At 42.5% G+C, this 22,594-nt stretch overlaps 1 protein-coding gene across 1 annotated transcript in view; it reads right to left on the bottom strand.

The window, feature by feature from the left end:
- ARMC2 (armadillo repeat containing 2) overlaps positions 1-22,594 on the bottom strand; it is a 101,742-nt gene that overhangs the window by 56,510 nt on the left and 22,638 nt on the right. Inside the window, exons 5-7 of the mRNA XM_045798426.2 lie at positions 21,189-21,396; positions 8,116-8,192; positions 3,642-3,740 (exon numbers count right to left, since the gene is read on the bottom strand). Coding sequence (XP_045654382.2) covers positions 3,642-3,740; positions 8,116-8,192; positions 21,189-21,396 — 384 coding nt within the window. The remainder of the gene's footprint in view (positions 1-3,641; positions 3,741-8,115; positions 8,193-21,188; positions 21,397-22,594) is intronic.

Here is a 22,594-nt window from a genome sequence, read left to right as displayed (position 1 = left end):
CAACAAATACTACTTTGTACTTTGTTATTTTTCACATACCTATGTATGTCGTGTTCCATATCCAGGGTCCTCAAACAGATGTCACATTAAGTGAGGAGGAATCCTGTCTTTGTATCTTTGTATCAACAGAGCATGCTACAATGAGAATACTGGGCTTGCAACCTGTCACATAGTTCAGTAGATACTACTGAACTACCTGTCACATAGTTCAGTAGATACTCGTTTTCTAATATATCTGCTGATGAAAATAATAATCGATATTTTTCTGTGAGAACAATGCTCATCATCTGAGAAAAGAGGGCTCAGAGGAAACAAAAATCGCTCAAAACTGCCACCTCATCCACTATTACTTACGGGTGGTTACTACAAGAGAGGAGAATAAAAAGACTTTAGTTGGGAAACAGGAGAACCCTAGAACATTTTATTTTATAGTGAGAATTCTGAGGACAGCAATCTTTGAAAGTAGTGTCCATACCAATAGGCATATAAGGGAGAAAACTAGCACACAAAATGGAGCGTGAGGGGAAATCTAAGAATCCAAGTCTGAGATATTCAGTTGAAAAATATTATCTGATAGATTCCATCACAAAATTTAAAATTAGGAAACCAATCTTAAATAAATACCATAATGTGCTCTTAAAAGCCCACATAGAGGAAGCGTGCGCCTGAAGAAGGAAATGACTCAGGCCATTTTTAGCTCTTTTCAACAATAACATCTAAGAAAAAATGTTAAACCTCAATAGCTCGGTAACCTTCAATGCCTTTCGGTTATGCACTTAAATAAATGAATTTTTGGGAAATGACTTAGACTAACTTTAAATAAAAGGAAAAACCTGAGCTCTATTGTAAGAACACTTTTGTTTTGTTGTTTTATTCTTCTGTTCCTGGCAGTTTCTTCACAAACCCCAAGTCCAGGCCGTGGGCCACCCTCTGGCAGTGGGGAGACCTCAAGGCATTTTTCTAACACTTCCCTTTGCAAACTCTTCAGCCCCGTGGGTTCCATGAGGAGTAGCTGTCTTAGCTTAAAAGAAACTAAAAAAAGGAAGTTTCACGGGTCAAAGTATAAACTGTCGATCAAATTAACTCTTTATACCAGTTGGTTTGTTATAAATGCTGCAGAGCCTCGAAGACAACTTGAACTTAAGAGCTTTCAAGATTCTCAAGGGACTAAAGCTAGTGGGTAAAAGTTCGATAAGTAATAGAAAGCAATGTAGCCTCAAAGTAACTTCTCCTCATAAGATACTTACTAATTACAAAGGGGAAAATAGTAACTTGAGAGTAGAAAAACCTGGACACCGCCTTCCCCAAGTGATCAGAATTCCCGTCCCCCGTAGGAGACCAGATCAGCATCACGTGCCTGCCGCTCTGATGCACTGAGGAGGGCACCGCACCACTCAGGCCATATGCCCGCCCCAGATGCCTCATCTGGGGCTAAGTGTGGGAAAATACCAGACCAAACTCATCTGTCTACCAAATAATTGGCCTGTACTCCTCAAATACGTCAAGAGCACGAAAAGAGACATGACAAATAACTTGAACTTATGATCCATGATTTTCTTTTTCTATAAAGGAAATTATTAGGATAACTGGCAAAATTTGAATAATGTTTGTATAGTATGGTATGGTTGTTTCCAGATATGTAACAGAATGTCCTTGTGTCTTAAAATATATGTTAGAGTACTGGGGATATGGGACATCATGTTGGCAACTTGTTCTTAAATGGTTCAAAAAAGGAAAAAAGTGTGTGTGTGTGTGTGTGTGTGTGTGTGTGTGTGTGTGTGTATGCTGGGGGGTTACAGAGAAAACAAGAGCAAGAGGGAGGAAGCGAGAGAAGGAATAATGAAGCCAATGTGGTAAAATATTAATATTTGGGGAATTGAGGGAAGGGAATACAGGATTCCTTTGTATTATCCTTGACACTTTTCTGTAAGTCTGAAATTATGTCAAAATAAAAGGGAAAATAAGAAAGAAAGGCCCTCAAAAGCTCAAGTAATCCAGTCCTGCCACCATTCGCTATTAAAGTTGAGGGGAGAGATGCCATACTTGAGAGCCAACAATGCTCTGCGAAGAGAGATTCATCCACATTTCAAATCCCAAACTCCAGTTCACTTTTCTCTGCTGGTGTCCCCAGAGCTCTCTTAAATCCTTCAGGCTGAAGACTTCCTTCGAGACAGGCCATCGTGCTGCAGGCCATCCTCCCCACTGTGCTCTTCCTAGCGTGTTCTCCTTTTGAACCCTTGCTCAGACTGACTGCTCTCCTCACTAGTTCTTGCACACGTCTCCTAAAATAAAGGGCCCAAAGGTAAGCTGGCTTGCTAATCTGAGGTGAAAATTAGGAACTCCAGAAGGAGAAGTCATCCCTCGGGGTTTTGAGCTGCCGCGGACAGTGATGATGGTCCAGTCTAAGCCACCCCCACCTGGCATGTGAACACTGCCACGCACAGAGGTTAGGTGGCTCCCCACAGCCACATGCTTACCAGGACCAGAACCCCTGCCTGGGGCTCCCATTGAAGCCATGAACACGGCCAAGTACTAAAAGGGAGCCGAGGAGCAGTGAGGTTCTTTGAACCTTTTAGGAAGTAGGTGTTCTGCCTGACTTGCTTGCTTGCTGGGGAGGACTTACACACCCTGCTTCTCCAAGGGCCTCTTCCTGAGCCTATCATGCTGGTTTGCTCACCCATGGGGTACTCGTTCCACAGTGTCTACTGAGGGCTCCTGTGTGCTGTGTGCCAGGCGCTGAGCTTAGCGGGGCCGTGACGGTGACTACAGAGGGGCCCATTTCAACCTCAGAAATGGAATCCCCAGGGAGTGGCAAAGGAGAGAAAGCAGGCGCCATTCTCTCTCTCTCTCTCTCTCTCTCTCGCTTTTTTTTCTTTTTAAAGATTTTATTTATTTATTTGACAGAGAGAGACAGCGAGCAAAGGAACACAAGCAAGGGGAGTGTGAGAGGGAGAAGCAGGCTTCCTGCTGAGCAGGGAGCCCAATGCGGGGCTCGATCCCAGGACCCTAGGATCATGACTGGAGCAGAAGGCAGATGCTTAATGGCTGAGCCACCCAGGCGCCCCCAGGGCCCATTCTCTTGACAGGCTTTCCATGTCAAGAGACCCATTCATCATGGGCCTTCCCTGTTGGGGAACTTCACAGTGCAAGAGCTGGGCACATCCCAGGCCACTTCCAGCTCTGAGCGGCACTCCCAACAGGTGTGGTAACCTTAGGAGAGTAGGACATACACTTTTGGATCTAGAAAACCATGGGCACGCCTCCCAGTTATGAGACTTAGTCAAAGTTTCAGGGGCTTGAAATCTGTTTTAATCTTTCACTTTCGTGTATTAACTGCCACCCCAGAGAGTTCAAACCAGCATTTTCTTCAGCAGACAGAAGGTGATAATTAACACGTATTCCATGGGGAGTTTTAGAAGTAGGCTCTCTTCCCGAATTTAAAGTATCATTTTTACTCCCTAAAAGTTAGGTTTACATGTATTTCGTACGTACACTACTGGGTGAATAAAGAGGTAACTTCATTTGTTTCTGAACATGTTCGCAGAAATGGTAGTCAAAGCATACTAAAAATATCAGGGCAATGGGGAACATAGAAATAACTACAGGTGTTCTCAATTTAAAACAAAAACTTTTTCTGTTACCCTTTTCTAATTGGTGCAAAATCGGTGCGATCCTTGTATTCCAAAAGACTTCGTCTACTTCTATTTCTGTCTCCTTTTCTTGCACGTCGGCTTTTGAGACTGTGAAAGAAATCCAGGAGAAAGCCGTGAACACGGGGGTGTATCCGGAGCACCATCACAAGTCACTGTTCATCACTAAAATCAATCAGCTCTGGAATTAAATGACACCTTGCCCCCTAAGCCCAACTAATTCTAATTAGAACTACGTGTCTTTCCATCAAATCACCCCACATCAAACTCAGATAAGATCATGTAAAGAAATCAGAACTTTAAACTCTGGTGAGGACACTGCATGATGTCTTAAGCTTTGAAGTGTTGGAATTATTGTAAGGCAAATGGTCGTTTTTGTTTTTTTGTTTTTTTTTTAAGTCAGCTCTGCACCCAGCGTGGGGCATGAACCCACGACCCCGAGATCAAGGGTCTCACGCTCCACCGACTGAGCCAGCCGGGCGCCCTATAAGGCAAATAGTTTGAGTTATTTTTTATTTAAACTTAACCACTCTGTAATGCGGGACAAACAGAAAACTATAGATATGTAAAGAATGAGGATTTTGAAAATGTTTAATGAAAACTTTTCTAAAAGGAAGGCCTGCAGAGAGGCTTTCTTTCCTATAGAAAATGAAATGGCCACATCATTTTAATGCCAAGTGACTTTGTGCAGGGTGGTGGGAAAGGCCCGTGCTGTGGGCACTGACAGATCTCGGTTGAAATCCCAGCTTCATTATGGATGCACTGGGTGGCTGGGGTCTGGTTCCTTATCCTTTCTGAGCCTCATCAGTGAAACAGAGATGAAAATCTTTGCCTTCGGGGCTATGAGAATTAAAAGACATGACACAGGTAAAGCTCAGAGCCCGGTGCCTAGCATTTAGGATCACTCAATAAATGCGAATTTCAATTTCCTGATTAAAGAACAACAGGCCACCGCTGTCTGAGGTTTATCCGGCTGCATGTTACCACTGACTCAAGATTAGATGCTGCCTGGGAACGTAGGCTCCAGAAGAGGAATAGCTACCATTGGCTGGGGCCTTGAAGAGGCAGCGTGCCTCTACGGAATTTTTATAACACAATGGGGAGGTCCCCAAATTGTCTCCTTTTTCCAGATGAACAAAGTGGGGCTCAGAGGCATTAAGCTACCTGCCCAAGGTCATACAGCTCCACAGCCCTTGCTCCTGACCTCTATGCCATTCCACCCACAGCAAAAACAGTAAACTGAAAGGTGACTTTGGAGGGAAATGTGAAACATATTAGAAACTGCAAACCATGATTACATTTCACACAGGAAATGTACCCCACTATCTAAAGCACAGACAGTGTAGCTGGAGGGGGCACCGCGGTACGGACTCTTAGGAACAATGCCAAAGACATAGTCCTTAGCTTCCCTTCTTCTTTCCTCTCCCTCCCTCCTCATAAGGCCCTCTCGTGGCACCCAGTCTATATTGGTTCAGAGTGGACCCAGTGCCAACACTCAAATGCCCACAGTGGGTGCCTAGCTCCCAAAAATGTCACACGAAGAGTTAGAAATGATAGGGACAATCAGGGTTTCGTAGAAAGGGAGGAAGAGAGCGAGAGCAGTGAAAAGGCATATGGCCTATATATTTCTAGGCTATTTTAACTGGGGAAAAATAAAAAGACCAGCTGACCAGGGATGCTTGTTAAGAGCATAGGTTCTAGAATCACAGTCTGGGTTTGAATCCTAGCTCTGCTGGTTGACTGTGGGCAAGTTCCATCACTTTCCTTCTATAGAATGGGGTAACGATAGTCATCTCCACGTATTGGGATTATGGGTTATTAATTCCTTTTATATGCTCCTGCATTTTCCAAAATCTCTCATGCATTCGTGTTACTCCTGAGAAGAAGAAAAAAATACTATACGTATTAAACTTCCCAAGCACATGGTGATGATGTCACCCAGGAGAAGCAGGAAAGCTATGCAATTCACCCATCCCTCCAGGGCCTAGGCCTTCCTCTAACACTGCACACTGGAACAGCCACCCCAGGTGCAGTGAGTCCAGGCTTGCCTTTTATCAAACCTCCCTGACACCAAAAGGGGACCGTGCACACCAGGCATGAGGAGCCCTTGAGCAGAAAAATTAGATAGAAAGGGGTTGTCAATAAAGCTGTAATGCAATAGTGTAGGTGTGCTGTCTATAGTTTAAATAGCAAAGTTTCCCATCACTTGTCTAACCCATAAGGAAAAATCACCCCTTATCTGAAGCCTTTGGACCAGATGTGGTTTGGGAATCCAAAAATTTTGCATTTTAATAAGGCAAAGGGTGCGCACACTGCACATTACACACCAGCCCCGGCAGGGTCTTCTGGGGCGGGGTATGTGCATATTTGCACGAACAAAGCAAAGACAATTCTTGGCTTCCCATCGGTTCGGGTCAGGCATTGCCACCAAATGAGTTTGAAAAATACTTCGGCTTTCACAGCCTTCCCAAGCTTCAGTCTGGGGATTTCAGAACTGCAGATAATGGACGGTAGACCACCATCTCAATCGTTTGGGTCATTGCTTTTATGAGTCTACCCTAACGTCTATAAATTACAGGTATGGACTCGAAAAGTAAACCTGAATATTCAAGCAGTATAAAACCCGTGGTTGTTCATATTCCCAGGTATCAGACCAAGTCCAAAGCATGTGAATACAGTCAATATATATCAAGGCAAGCGAAAAGCCAGGAGATAATAAGTCAGACAAATGACTTAATCACCAAATATTTATGGCACGCTTAAAATTTACTAGAAATACAGACTCCAAGTCCAATAAGTTCAAATCAGCATTTTTACCTCCTATGCAATATGCTCTTTAATAGAATAGCTCTATGAGGAACGATGATTATCAATCTGTTTCTTAAGACAAACAAAATCAGTAACACATTCACCCCGGGAAGAGTGGAATTACAGGGGTGAGGCAGAAATCACAGAGCGGTTTATTTAACCTTGGGAAAGGAAAGGCCCTTGCAGGCCCTTCTGAATGTTTCTAAGACTTGTTCCTTCTCAGAGCAGAAGTCAGCCAGACACTGTGGTGTAAGGGTTCCCTTTCAACCCTGTCCCAAGAATTGCAGGGCGAGCAGTTGTGTTCGGCCATGACCTTTCCAGGTCTCCACCCACTCATGCACCTCCCCCAACTCTTTCTGCAAAAATCCCATTTTATATAACTAAGCCACTCTCCACTCTAGCAACTGAAGCATGGAATCCTGTGATTACTCTTTAAGATCTACAAAAACTAAATAAAGTTTGCCTCAGTCTTGGGCAACAACCTAATATTGTAGAAAGCACTTTCATCTAGGTTCACAGCTTGCTAAATATAAAAATTATGATTCAACAGGAAATTGGGTAAGTCAAGCAGAAATTTCAGCATGTTTTTGACGATTTTGCTGTCTCAGTGGTTATAGTTTTTAACCACAGCTTTGAGTTCTGGACACAAAAACTTGACACAATGTTTATTGGCTGATGTTTTTAGCAAGTAAATGTAAAATCCTTAGCAACAATGCTGATGCGGAAATCAGTCTAAGATTTTCCTGAGTGTTACAGAAATTCCTATTGGCCACAAAAGTCATTTTATTGATAAGAAATTAGTTTTGAAAGTGATAAAATATTTTTTGAAACTGATATTAATTTGGTTTTATGAAATTTCATGTGTGCAAAAAAAAAGTGTGGAAAATATAGCTAACACCTGTGTACCCACAAATAGTTTGGTCAAATATTAACGGTATTTTTATCTTCCCCTTTATTTCAAAGAAATAAACATTACAGCTATAGTTGCCTCCCCCTATCCATCTCCCCTCCTCCCTCTCCCTCCAAGGGTCACCACCATTCTAAATCGGGGGTTATTTTTATGACTTTACCTGTCACCACATAGATCCGTATCCATAAACAACATATGTCATTGTTTTTGCAACTTAACATTTTCATGTAATACGTTTGTACTCACTTCAGTCAATATTATAAGTGTGACTGCTCTATTTCATTGCATGAATACGTTTTGCATCATTTCTAGCCTGTGATTTATATTGTTATACATTTTTTTCCCAAACAGCTTAAACCCCCAAAGGCTGCCTTCATGCAGTTAATGTAGTTTCACTTAAGCGAGCGATGATTTTGAACTCCAGTTTTGAACTCAAGAATTATGTTGATGTCAAGTTTTGCAATTTTCCAGATGCTTCTACAAAATAATTTCTTGCACACTCATTACGACCGTCATCTATAGAGTTTGAGGCACTAGAGCTGGGTAATGGTTAGAATTTTAAGACTGTTGTGAAAATAATAAAAATTTCTAAAAATAAATGTTGACGTGTGGCCAAGTTGGAGGCAGTGACTGGAGTTTGCAAACAGTGAGCCAACATGAGACATCTTCGGTGCAAATGTTTTTCCTACAAGTGGAGACGCTGAAGATGAAAAAGCCCCAGGGACCTCTCAGCAACAAGCACCTCACCTGCTCTGGTGTGCGGTCCGCTCAGGTCTGAGCCGTGGGAACACAACGAGGCTCTCGAACGCCTCTTCCCGTGGTCCCTAGGAGGGAGAGGAATACACACAACACTCAGCACAAAAACCAAAGCATTTCTCTTTCTGTAAGTGTGGAGTCGGCTAAATGCAGGTTGTGAAGAAAGCACAGAGGATTGCTTATAAGACGGGGTTTGGTGAGCTATAATCCTCCAATCAACATCTGATTTCCAACCAAGATTTATCTATCAAAAAACAAGTCAGAGCTGTTTCATAGTATTAAATACAGTTACTAGAAACAACAACAACAACAGCAACAAAAATCCCAAGTTTACTTTGCAAATCGAAAAAACTGATGAAGGATATATACCACAAGAGGTCACTGTTACAATGAGAAAGAACTTGGGTCTGTGGGAATCACGGAGGACAAGCGCTGAGCAGCTGGAAATGACCCTTTCTCTCTGCGCACAAGGAAATTGTTCCCAAATTGGTCAGATGTGCCCCAGGGCACAAAGCAGGGTCGGCTTTAGAGCCCCGCTCTCATAATTTCCGATTCACAGTTCTATTTCATCACAGAGTGTCCTGTTTCTACTTTAAAAAATTCATTAAATTAAGATTCTTTGAAAAATGCTTTATTTTCCGAAATAATTTAAATGTGAAAAAAACTGAAGGTAAATTCAAGCAGCCCCCAGATGACAAATATTTTGTGTTCTAAATAAAGAGTAGCAGTTGGCCAATAGTAGGATTATATTGCCAGGGTTTTGTTTTGTTGTTTAGGTTATATTTCATGTAGAGACCATCCAGGAAGGATACAACTTTTCTTTAGCTACAGCTGACACTTAAAATTACTTAAAAATATCTGTACACAATTCCAAGGTAAAAAACACTGAGTGCAAGTTTTACAACAATATTTTTTTTTGGTCATCAAATAAAAGATTTGCCCCAAAAAATCACAAAGAATGCATACGCGTGTGGCCAGGGTCACTCACAAACACCCAGACATGTGCTTGTACAGTAAGATACCCAGTAAATGTTCAGTGCTGTTCTTGGCCCTTGGCCTTTATTGCTGCCCAAGGATTAGCTTCTCCAAATACCATTTTCCCCATAAACATGTCCCTTTTCTAAACACTTGATTTAACACTTCTTTTTATCATTTAGTAGAGAAAAGATCAAGCTAATCTTTCCCAAAATGTCTAATTATTTCATACCCTGAAACAATTGCTTTATTTCCACGCAGTGTAAAAACATAGATCTGGTAGCAAGAGGTCTCTGGCCAATCAAAGGAAGAGTATGGGGATGGGATCTTCTGTGTCAGCCTCTCAGAGCTGAGATTCAAATGGAACAGATCTAATCTACCCTATGAGAAGGTAAAATACCAGAAGTTTGACAGGGTGTGAAGCCAAGGAAATTCTTAATACTTATCACTCCTAAAAATCACGAGAAAGTCTGAGAACGATAGAGGCAAGGCCTTCTTTTCATTATTGTCCTAAACAATTATTGAAACCGAGCAAGATAGTTTTCAACTAATGGCTTTCCAAAGTCACTGGTCCATTCTCTTTGAGTCATGGCCACTGATGAGGTCACCTCCCTGGGTTGGGGGAGGAGGGTGGAAAGAAGGGTCCTTCTTCTTAGGATATACCAAAACTCAACAGTGCTGGGTCCTACTGGTTCTCAAGAAGAGCACAGGATTGGGATTTACTAACACTTCCTATGATCATCAGTGTACCGTGGTTGAGCTTGCAGGCTCTGAACCCAAACTCCTAGGTCCTGGGTCCAACATTTATCAGTTTTGCAGATTTGGGCAACTTACTTAAGCTTTTGGCCTTGGTTTTCTTATCTTAACATGAGGGCAATGCCTCTCCTTAGTAACAGTGACTGGTACATTCAAGAACTCCATAGTCCATATTAGTTTTCTCTTTTGTTCTGAATCACCAAGCATCTGTCTGAATAGTCCAGTACTGGATGTTATTGTGATAAACAACAGATAAAGCATTGCCCTGAAGAAGTCTAAAATCTACTTTGAGGAACTAAGCAACTTTTTTTAAATGGAAAATTCCAAGGGAGTCTCTAATCAAGTGTTAGATTGTGAAAGCCAGCAGGTTATGAGAACTAGACGGATGCTGAGAAGGAAGTGATGAGTGGTGAGAGGGAGAAGGGGGCCACAAAGTGGGTCTTAAAAGAATAAAAGTGGGACCAGCAAGTGATAGCACCACTCTCAGGAGGGGAGGAGCATGAGTGAAGATAAAGAGGAAAAAGAGCAGCCCGGGACTCAGGGCCGGGGATAATTGCACAGGGCCAGCAAGGTAGGAATAGGAGGTTTCTGCTGGGACACACTAAGAACAGCTGTCTGCATCTCTGGGGAGAGGCGATGGCCCAGGCTGATCGGCACTGAGGAGCTGTCATAGGTTCTAACATGAGGAAGTAATGGGCTCTTGGAGTTGTGGCAAGAGTATTTAGGAGACTTGGAGACAAGTAACAAGAACTAATTCTTTGGGGGTGACAGTAGGACCGGAGAAAAAGGAACAAATTGAAGAGAGCCTGCAAATGAAAAGTTGACAGGATTGATTTCAGGCAGAAGAAAGAGCAGAAGGTAGGCCTGGAGGAACAGGATAGCAGGGTTGCCATCAACAGAAATGGGAAGGTTAGGGTGTAGAATAGTTTGAGGAGCAAAGCACACGTGAGGTTTGCCATATGGAGTTTCAGAGGAAAAATGGAGGCTCAGCAAAGGAGATGTGGAAACCAGGGAAGGGGCACTGTAATCGATAAAAGTGGTACACAGGGACTAGAATCATCAGGTGTGTGACTCAAAGACCAGAATCTCAGGACCAAGCCTTGTCAGACACACGTGTAAAGAACAGAAAGGGGAAAAGAAACCCAAAGAAGAGAAGAAATTAAATATGTTGTCATGCAGCCCAAGCATGATTAACAGGTCAGAGGTGAACACTGAGGAAGAATGTCCCATCTGACCAGGGTAAGCCTAACCAGGTTTCTGGGGAGCAGGACAGCTGAAGTCCCACAACCAGAGTGAGGTGGGGAGAGAGGCATCAAGAAAAGAAAATCCCTTCTCCGCCAAAGAAGAGAACAGATGCACTTATAGTTAATGGAAATCGTTCTCCTGTAACTTCTACCCCCAAAACCTTAGTTCTATGTACTAATCGAAGCCACATGAAACAAAGCTTTATCCTTCTTCTTCGTGATAATTCTTCACATACTTAAAAATGTGTTTACCACTTAATGTCCTCTCCTAGGGTTTCAATCCCATGGTTTTATTAGCTACATTATCAGCTAAATATTATCACATTTATTAGCTGTGTGACGTCAGGTGCGTTTTCCACCTAAGCTTGGGTTTCCTCATCTATAGCTGAGGGGAGGTAAACACTAGTAACCCTCTATATAAGGTTGTTGTGAGGATCAGATGATAAAATGTGGAATCACTAGCAGAACTCCAGGTGTCTAGTAAGTCCTCAGTCAGTGTGGGCTATCATTGCAGCTGTCATCACTGATGTCATTGACAAACTTCTCCAGTCCCTTCAACTCCTCCTTGTAGGACGTGGTTTCACATCTCTTTGTCAGCCTATTCAGTTACTCCGAGCGAGTGTCATTTTGTCTGGATCCCTTTTAAAGTCTGGAACCCAGCACTGAGCGAAAAGTATGGCCTGAGGAACAATGAAGAGAGATTCTAAATAATACAGCCGAAGACTACATTAGTGGTTTTAGTGGTCACATCACAGTGTTAGTCAATTCTTGTATTTTCTCACATATGCAGCTAAGGCAGATCTCCCCCATCCAGGGTGGACTCATTAAATTTCACAGTGTTATATTTGGCAAAAGGTTCCCATCTATCAGATGTGTCTAGATCTTGATTCAGTCATCCAATATAATTCTTCTTCCAAGCTTCCTCTTCCAAGTTGTCAAAGACCATAATTAATTTTTGTGCAATGATATTTGATGTCCAACAATAAAACAATCCCAGAAATTATTCTTTAAAGCTCTTTTGTGAACTTCTTCTTAGAGGCAGAATAACACCATTTAATTAGTTAGGGTATCTTCATCTACAAATAACAAAAAAACTAATTCTAACAGGCTTAACCAGTAAATGGAATGTGTTGGCTCACATAACCTAAAAGTCAGACACTAGGGTGGGTTTTAGGTGTGGTGTGATCAGGGCGTTAGCTTTATCTTTCTGCAGTTCTCTCAGTTCTGCCCTTCCTTCAGTTCCATCTGTAATCAGGTGGGAGTACAGAAGACAGCAAGATGGCTAGGGCATTCCCAGGCCCCTGATCTACTGCCAATATGTTTCAGAGCAAAAGCAAGGTCTTCTCTTCCCAATCACCGACAAGAGTCCTACATTTCACTGAATAACCAGAACCAAGCTCTCCAGCTAAGGCAACGCCATACACAGACTGCCTGAGTTACTAGTGCTCATCCACCACTCAGTCACATTGGCAACATCTACTTCCGGACCATATATACACTGAAGAAATAAAGTATATTTCTTTAAAAATATTCGACAACTCAGATTGCACTGTTATTTAGACAGCTTTTCCAATTAAGCCAGAGATCAGAAAACTTCTTAAAAAGAAAACTTCTTAAAAAGCCAGACAATATATATTTTATACTTTGCAGGCCATATGGCAAAATAGAGGCTACCATGTAAGTACTTTTGTAACCATTTAAATGTAATGACTTAAAAACGTATAAACCGTTCTTGGCGCAAGGGCTGTAAAACAAAATGAAACAAAACAGGTAGCTGGCCGGACTTGGCTCCTGGGCTATAGCTTGTTGACTCCTGCTTTAAAGCAGTAACTATAAAGACATTAAGAAGGATTTGGAATTAAGGTGAAAAAAAAGCAATAAATTTATTTCCATTTGGAAAAAAATTACATGTAAGAAAATGGGAAAGGAAATCTTAAAGGTATGTTTAAAATTTTAAAGCGTATTTAAATTTTAAATGTGCTCATTATCATAAGCATATGATAAAAAGAAAATTTAGCAAATTTGGAGCTAAACTTTCCCTTTCCCTAAGAAAAAGACACTTCATTTTTAGAATTAGACTTAAATTGTATAGATTCAAGTCAGGAAGTAAATATTGTAGGCTTTGCAGCCATACAGCCTCTATAGCTATTTAACTCCGCTGCTGGAGTGTGCACACAGCCACAGACAAGAGCTGAATGAACATGTCTGTGTTCCAATAAAACTTTATTTACAAAAATAGGTAATAGGTTCAATTTGGCCCGTGGGCCTTGGTTTGCTTACCCTTGCTTCATAGTCTCTTAGATTCTTTGCCTGCAATTTGAGAAGGCCACCACCAAGGAGTGGGGGGTGGGAGGGAAGGTCCCTTAATCATGTCTTTGTGGCCTGAAGCGTCAGATACATAGTTTCCAGACGTATTAGCATTAAGAACATTAGCATTCTGTCTCAATAACTAATGTTAAAAATAGAATTCTACTTAAACAGTTACACACAAGCACAAAGAAATGGAAGAATATGATTTTAAAGTAAGATTCATAAGGTCAAAGTTTTAGTCCTCCAAGGTATCTATAGCATTGGGTTGTGGCCCAAGATTTTTAAAAATACATATCTTAAAATTACACATATAATCTTCATATCTTTTTCAGTAACCACGAAGTGGTTATTATTCAAGCTCTACATATATAAACCTGATTAGACACGACTTTGTAGCTAACCATGTTAGCTTCACTTAGTTAAGCTCAAATTCCCTTGGCTTCAAGTACAAGCCCACCAGTTCATGCTTGCCTTAACCTTCAGAGCCCCACAGCTTTAAGGCACTTCGTGTGAAAAGCCCTGTAACTTCCCACTGCTGCAGCCAAGAGGACTTCCTCATGGGGGAGAGGGGCTGAGCCTGCCCTCTTCCCCAACACGTTACTATAGACGCTGGCCCTGCACAGCTTCCCGTCTCTTCTTCCCCTCTACCGTCCTGATGGGCTGCTGACACATGGCCATCTTCCACCTCTGTTACAACCTCTGCTTCCCCATCGTCTCCTCTGTCCCAGGCTCTCCCCTCTCCCGGTCCTTCACTCTGCTGCTGGAGTCAGTCTTCAGCTGGAAACTTCCCAGTGGCTCCCTGCAGCCTACAGTCCTCCCGCACCAGCCCATCTGCCTTTCTTCGAACCTGCTGCCATCAAGTCAAACACCCCTCCACTTCTGCTGCTCCTTTAGCAAAGAACACCATGTCCCATCCTATTGAAAATCAGCCTCCAGAGGCATCCCGATCCCACGTACCCCAGGAAACCTCCCCTGATCATCAGGTCAGAATGAGGTGCTCTCACACCTAAACTCCCAGGACACATGCTTTCATTCCCCCAGCACCGGAGTTAATCACTGAACAATGCTTCCCAAACTTTCCTGTGCATTCAAATCACCTGGCTGTCTTATAAAAATGAAAATTCAGACCCAGTAGGTCTGGGATGGGGCCTGAGATGCTGCATTTGTAGCAAGCTCCCAGGTGATGTGGATGCGGCTCTTGCAGAGACCACGCATGAGCAGTAAGCCCACTGTCACTTAAGCACCTCACGGGCAGAGTCCATTTCTCTGCTCCTATCGCCACCATCCCCCCTCCTGCACCCCCGACCCCTCAGCACGGGGCTTTGCTTACCAAGAAAAGCTTATTAAATGGAAATGGTTGAATAAGGTGGGATTCTGCAAAACCATTCTGGCCAGTGCCTCTCTTTTCCGAATGGAAACGGTTTCTCAGCCACATGACCCTTAATTTCTTAAAATAATAATGACTTCATTATTTTTGAAAAAATGACATATTTATTAATTTTTAAGGCCAGGCAATATAAGAAAGTACAAAGATTAAAAAAAAATCATCCAGGATCCCACCACCCAGAAATAAATATTAATATACGGTAAACATCATTCCAGACATATTTGCACATATTCAGATGAAAAGAGAAAAGAAAGAACAGAAGAGTGATTTGGAGGGAGGGCAGGTAAAGGATACATATAAATAGGATCATACCATACATGTCACTGTAATTTTAAAGTATTCAGTATAAATTTTAATTGAATTTAACAGAGAAACAGAAATTGAGATGAAACTGAAGGAATTGTAGAACTTCAGATGAATGAGTCTTCCCAAGAGATATTAGTTTCTAAAAGATCTCTCTGAAGTTAAGAAAAAAAAATGAAAAACATTAGAATGCTGAAATATTCTTTTTTAAATTTATATTTCAATTTCAGACTGTAGCTACTGACAAATCTATTCCCTCTTATCAAGTGAAATAATTGGCTCTCACACTTCCTCCCAAGTACTGGTTTGGGTTATTTATATTACTATTACATCATTAAGGCTTCTGTTCCATAACCATCATTTTCAGAGTTTTGATTCACTATGAAAATAAAGTCGATACTCACCATGAATGCCTCCTCATTTCTGAATTTTGACTCATCATTTTGATGGCAAAGAGTTTTCTAGGGGCACCTGGGTGGTGGCTCAGTCGGTTAAGCATCCGACTCTTGGTTTCGGCTCAGGTCATGCTCTCAGGGTCATGCGATGAGCCCCCTGTGGGCTCTGCACTCAGCATAGAGTCTCTTTCCCACTGCTCCTCCCCCTGCCCTCGCTCTCTCTCTCTAATACATACATACATACACACATTCTTTTAAAAGAAAAGTTTTCTAGAAAGTGCATGTGTGATACAGTCCCCAAGTTCATTCACATTTGGAAATGTCTATCTGTTGCCTTTTTCCCGAACACCAACACAATCTTGGGCTATCCTTCTCATACTCAGGACTTCATAGACATCACTGCACTGTCTTCTGACACTGAGAGGTGCTCTAATAAAGCCAGAGGCAGCCTGCCTTTTCCTCCTTTCATGGGACGTGCTTATTCAGCCTGGATGGCCACAGGATACTTTCTTCCATTTATCCACCCAATCGACAGTCACTAAGTGAGTGTGTACTATGTCCTGGGTAGTGTTCTAGTGCTGCACATGGTTGGAAGTACCTAAGTGTGGAGCAGTCCATGTAAAATTTTGTTGACGTGTCCACTGAGATTCAGATTCAAATTTTTATTTCAGAAAGATGTCTCTTCCCTTGTCAGTTGGTTCTTGTGAATATCAAATGAGCTAACATAGGTACATCACTTGGAAGAGTACGTGGCACTAAGTTGCTGGACGTGAGCTAGTACTAGGAAGGGTGGGGGGAGAGGAGGAAGACTCTCTCCTTGGGGATGCAAGTGCCATGTCTCCTGTCTTACCTCAATTGCTCTAATCGTTTTCATATCTTCGCATTCATTTCTTTTTGTCGGATTTCTTCCAGCCTGTACACCATGTCTCATTGCATTTTTTCTGTTTTTATTCTCACTTTATTTCTAATATGACTTTCCTCTCTGTGTTTATACATTTTTCTTTTATTCCTTGAGAACTGCAAACATATTTTTCATCTCTTTAGGGAGCTTAGAATCTGTAATTAGAATTCTTATAACCCAAAAAAGAGCTTCTTTTCCCTTTTATAAAAAACTTTTGACACTACGGAAAATTGTTTTAATTCTTGTTTTTAGAGGAGAATACCTTTTGTGATCCATTTTCTTCATCTGTCTTTTGTTATGCTTTTACACATCTGTGCTCGAGTTCTATGTTAACTCTTGTCTTCCTATTTATTTATCTTTGAACAGAGCTGCTTACTTGCTGGAGAATGAAGAGGCTCCAGAGAGGGGGAGAATCAGGGTGTTCTGTAGCTTCAACTTGAGTCAGCTTTCTTCAACATCCATTCACTAAGTCTGTTCTTTTTCTTGACCTGAAGCTTAGTCTGTGTGTGGCAAGTTGCTGTGACTCACAGAAAAGCCCTGTTCCGTGATAGGCTCCTGGAGTTTGACCCTAGCGAACTCCCTCCCCCCACCTCGACACGCACGCACACAGGCACGCACCAGCTGGCCTACAGGAAACCAGGAGATCGTCGCCCTCAGCATCATCCTCCTTGTCCTTTCACCATCTGGATCCTGAATGAGGTCTTTACAGGGACATCTCCACATTTTCTGTGGCTGGCCCACACCCTTAAGTCTCATTTCTTTAATTAAAGACTATCGGATGTATACCTTTCTGAACTAAGAGACTTACTCTTAGTTATATCTGTTTCTTGGTCTAAGTCTGAGGAGGTCGGTGTCTGCTCTCGAATTACCCCTTGTCTTTTATCTATACTTCATAGAGTCCAGCAGTTTAACTAGACTCCTGGTTGCACTACTGCAAGTGACAAAAGTCTAATCTGAAGTACTACAAGCTGTCCCTGTCAAAATCATGAAAGGCAAGAAGAGAAAGAAAGAAAGAAAGAAAGAAAGAAAGAAAGAAAGAAAGAAAGAAAGAGAAGGAAAGGAAGAAAGAAAAGGAAAGGAAGAAAAAGAAGGAAAGAAAGAAAGAGGAACATATTGGTTCACAAAACAGAGCAGTCTACAACGTGGACACGGTGGCCTCAGGCACGGCTGGATCTAGGGGTATATGAATCATCAAACTTGGTCACGATCTCCATTTCCTTAGCTCTGTTTATATATCACATCCCCCCTCAGAGTCACCCTCCACGAGGCAATGAAAGGGCCACTGTTGGCTCTAAGAGCACATCATCCTTGCAGCTTATAACGTGAGAGAGCACTTTCCTCACAGGCTTTGGCAGAAGGCCCAGAGGGATCAGCGGGCCTGTTTTGGATCAGGTGCCCGCCTCTGAATGAACTGCTGGGGGCTGGTGGATTGGAGAAATTGGAAGGCCAGTCCGGGGCCACATAATCAGCCCTGGACCCCTGGGAAGGTGGGCAGGGAAGACAGGGCCAGCCCTTCTCTAAACATGGACTGAGCCTGATGCAGGATGGCTCGCTCTCCAGAGGCAAGTATGCTGGGTAGACAAAAAAATCAAGCCCACGCTGCGGTGCAAAGTTTGTTCCGTGTTTTGTCGTTTTGGGCTGGAACCGGGTTTCGGCTTCGTTGATGGCATTTACTTCTGTGTTCTTCATTCTTCGCTGCTTTAGTTCAGTTTCTGCAGAATGCCTTTGCGTTACCATCTTTAACCAGAAGCCCTCTTTTCTTCTTTTTGATTCCAAAAATACTGTCGGCCCTTGACAGTTTACAGATAAGGCTTTCGAGCCTTATAAATCATCCCACAACCCACAGTGAAGGCCAGGGGGAGATGGGAGTGGAGGAGCATGGTTATTTCCACCTTACAGAGTACAAAACTGAGCCCCTGAAAGGGTAAGAGACTTGTCGGAGAGCATACAGAGAAGTCAAACGGCTGACAGAGAACCAAACCTAAATCCAAGGATCGCGGTTCCCAGCAAAGAGTTCTTGGGCTTTCCTGCTGACGGTCACATTTCCAAACCACAACAGTTTGAACCCTATTTACATAGAAAGCCTTAAAAGGTTTTTAAGCAGGTATACGAAGGGGTTCATCAGACTGAACCCCCAGATGGATGGATAGATGGATAGAGATATACATACATTCATATTTTAGCGAAAGCTTTATTATTTTCAATCCACATGACCACACAAAATAAGAGAAAACGGAGTGTCGCTAAGGGACAGTCGTACCAAAGCTTAAATGGGCCCTTAACTAGACACACAGAGACTGTCGGATTGCAACACTGTTTGAAGATGATGGTTGCATAAGGACTTCAGAGTATGTTCTCTTTGGGAAAGTTAGAAAGTCCCCCCAGGATCTTGTTTATGATGATGGCTTGCTTAGCAAATCCTTACCCCATCACGACCAGTATAAAGTGAAACTCCAGTCCATCCCGGGTCTGAGTTATCCATACTCTAAATTAAGGGGGCACAAATCAAAGCTATTCCGCTGGAAGAAGCTGCTCCCTTCTCTCCCCAGCCCAGAAGCAGGCAGCCTGAAGGTGGCCACCCCCCGCCCCCCTCATTGAGCGGGTGGGTAAGGACCCTGCATGGGAGGAAGGTCCTCGCTTCCTCTGTCCCCTTTCCGAGACCTGCTTGGGCTCCTTCTCGAGCCGGTGTCCTCTCAAGCCTCCTCCTTTTCTAGTTTTTGCATTCCCTTCCCTCCCTTCTTCTGCCAGCCCGGCTCACTGACAAGTCTTCATTTACCACATCCGGGTTTAAAGACGGAAAAATGTTAATTGAGTAAGGCTTCAGCATCGAAACTGGGAATACTCCACTGCATAGCAAAGATCATTTCTTGGAATTCTTCACTTAAATGTTTACGAGAAACAATTATCAAGTGTCCCAGACTGATTCACAAATGTAATTAATGAAAGAATTGCTAATAGTTTCCATTTTCTGGGTTGTTTTAATCCTACTGTATAAACTGGTTGTTTGGCACCACGTCAACAAAACCCCATCCATGATTCAAGGAGGTAAAGATTCATAAAGCAGAAATGTTATTGGGAGTTAAACTCGCCGGGGTGCGCTGCAGACCCGACTCAGACACAGTCATCACCCGACGCAAGAGCTGTCCTCACCAAACAAAAGGAAAACAATTAGGGCTGCCGACGCCTCATAATTTTGGACGGTCAGGAAGAAGTGCTTCCAGTCCCTAATTGATTTCTCCTTTGCTGTTGGTGGGATAAAATACGCCAATGAAAATGCCGCCGCTGTCCCCGACTGAGGAAGACATAATGAACTCTGGCTTGCCAGATTATTCTGCAACATCTGAAGGTTTGCAAAAAATAAAATAAAATAAAACAGCTCTTGTCTGGTTTTTCCTAGTCAACTTTAATTACTGTAAGGATGGGTGCAGCAAGATAAATGTTTCCTTTTCACTTCAGTGCCGAAGGAACACAAGCTCTCCTGCCGTCTTTTATGTTTAAGCTCTGAGGTCTGCAGCCCTATTCTTACTCACCAACTGGAAAAGATTGGTTGCAATGGCCAGTTTGATGTTTTGTGCTCAGCTCCCAAAGTCCCAATTTGAAGTCATTCTCTTCCACTTAAGGAGACATTTCATTTTTCCCTTCATTTAAAAAATGTTCTGAATGCAAAGCAACATTACCAGGACTACTAGGTTGCCTAATATAAATTCTGCGTGTGCGACACTCTTTGGGCTGTGTCAGCAGACAAGGTCAGTTCAGCTAAACTAACCAGCTGCCAAGCAGCCAGTTCCGGGAAAAGTTTTAAGCGCACTGCCTGTGTACAAGCCAAAGTCAGACCCAAAATCTAAAGTGAGGGCAACAAGTAAGTACTCGGTCTTAAAACGGCCCATGGAATTTAATCTTGTTAAGCAAATTGGAACCGGGCAGTTGTCCACAATGACCCAACGGAAAGTCACAGAAAAATATCTTTAACTGAATGACCCAGTCCAGTCCAAGACCTTCTGCCTATCTTTGCATCATTACTGGCTGGGGCTGGAGAACAGAGGCTGCTCTCCCCACTCCCCCCCCCCACCCCGCCCCAGTCCCCAGGCAATCAAGAATTCTTTAGGAAAACACCGCGGTGAGAATTCACATGGTCCGTACAGTGAACATTTCTCCACAAACCTTAATATGGTAAGAAAATTGCGCCTCAATTTTCTAGGGGAAGCCCCAGAAAGCCCCATCTAGGAACATGGTATGAAATAAAGTAATTCCCAATAATTCATTTTAGGAGGGATTAGGAGAGGGCTATCACAGACAATAGAAATCTACAGGATTCTCCTGTTTTAACTATTTACTTATTTGCAAAATAAATATTTAAATCCAAGTTTCTACTGGGGAATAAAATAAGTGTCTACTCTTTGGTGGAATTAACAACAGTGAACTAATCCAAAGGGAGGGAATGAGAGATTGCAGGCCAGGCAAGAATCCCAAATAATACACGAACAGAACAATCACTCCTCACTCGAGGGCTGGCTGGGACAGCCCAACTAAAGCAAAAGCTATTCTGACAGGCCTATCAACGCAGTGTGTGGCAGGTATGAATAAATGTTTTCCTGAGGATTAAATCAGGAATGATGTAAAACCAACTGCATTTAGCCATGAGAAAAAAATCTTTCCTATTCATGCACCATTAACTTAAAAATGTGTTTATGTAAAAGGGAGAATGCAAATCAATCATCTACATAAGATTAGGAAACTAACTAGTATATGACACATTTATCCTAACGAGAAAACTAAATCAAAAGAATACTGACCCTCCACTTCTGAGATGAGATGGCAAGGATGTTGTCCCTTTGAACATTTCTTGCTCCTTGATTTCGCTGAAGCCTCCATCGTAAGTTAGCTGAAGTGGGTGACTCTTTAAGTGGCCAACAGCATTGGAGTCTGTTAAATAAATCCCATTTCTTTTCACCATAGGGTCCCCCATCACAACTGTTTCCTTGGATTCCACTGTCTTCTTTGCTGTAACAATCAAGGAGATGTTTTGTCAAAGCATTTCTGATTTTAGGAATCACTATTTCAATATGTTTTTCCAATATAAGAATTTATACAATTTAAAAATTTTATACTACTTATAATCAAGTCTGGAATTCTGTGGCGAAAATCTACAAGACTTCACCACTATTTCAGGCTTGGCACCATCAACTCATCAAAAATGAATGGGATCTTCTCTCTACTCTCTGAGTCTACCCGAGGACAAACACGCAAATGTAGGTTTATGAATAACTCAGTCCACATAAATACTTCTGCATCTCAGAATGATGACTCCTTTTCCTGAATTTGATTATGTTAACAATTTTTCATTCAAAAAATATTGAGTGCTGGGGCATCAGGGTGGCTCAGTCGGTTAAATGTCTGACTCTTGATTTCAGCTCATGTCATAATCCCAGGGTCATGGGATCGAGCCCCACATCCCTCTCTCCCAAATAAATAAATAAATTCTGTAAAAAAAATACTGAGTGCCTCCCTGATGTCAGGCACCGGTCTAGACACTTGGGATGTATCAGTGACAGAACAAAGATCCCTGACTTTGTAGGTATAAACAGATAATAAATAACAAACCATAATAAATGAGGTACATGATATAAGATAATAAGTACTATGGAAATAAAGCAAAAGTAGAAAAATGGAGAAAATTAAAGAGGATTGGGGATGGGGGCAGGCAGCAGTTTTGAAGAGGGTGGACATGGTAAGCAATGGAGGTGAGACATCTAGCCACCGGTGGACCAGGGAAAGAATTCCCCGCGGACGGAAGAGCAGGTATGGAGGTCTTATGGCACGAGCACGCCTGGCATGCTTAAGGCACAACAGGAGTATGTGAGGGAGAAGAGGAAGACAGCTGATCAGAGGGGCAGCACCCAGATCGTGGAGGCCTTATACGCCACTGCTAGGCAATAGGAAGAGGAGGGCATTGGCTTAAAAGGCTTTGTAAAGAGGACTAAGACGATAAGAGTTGCAAACAGAAGTCCACTCCCTAAACTGAAACATCTATTGTGCGTATGACTGCAAATTCTTAGCCTGATGATACAACACTGTTTCTTTATCAGCAAGTGGCCATTAGGAATAGCTCATCTGTGAGGCTGCTGCCACCCTTGGGTCTCTGATAAAGGGGAAGGTAGAGATGACGTTCATATAGAAAAATACTGTTTGCAAACTTCTC

This window comes from Ursus americanus, chromosome 11, assembly GCF_024610735.1.
Source record: "Ursus americanus isolate L20-20 chromosome 11, mUrsAme1.1.p, whole genome shotgun sequence".
Lineage (NCBI taxonomy): Eukaryota > Metazoa > Chordata > Mammalia > Carnivora > Ursidae > Ursus > Ursus americanus.
Note: the sequence above shows the minus strand (reverse complement) of the source record. Positions and strands in the feature narration are given on the sequence as shown.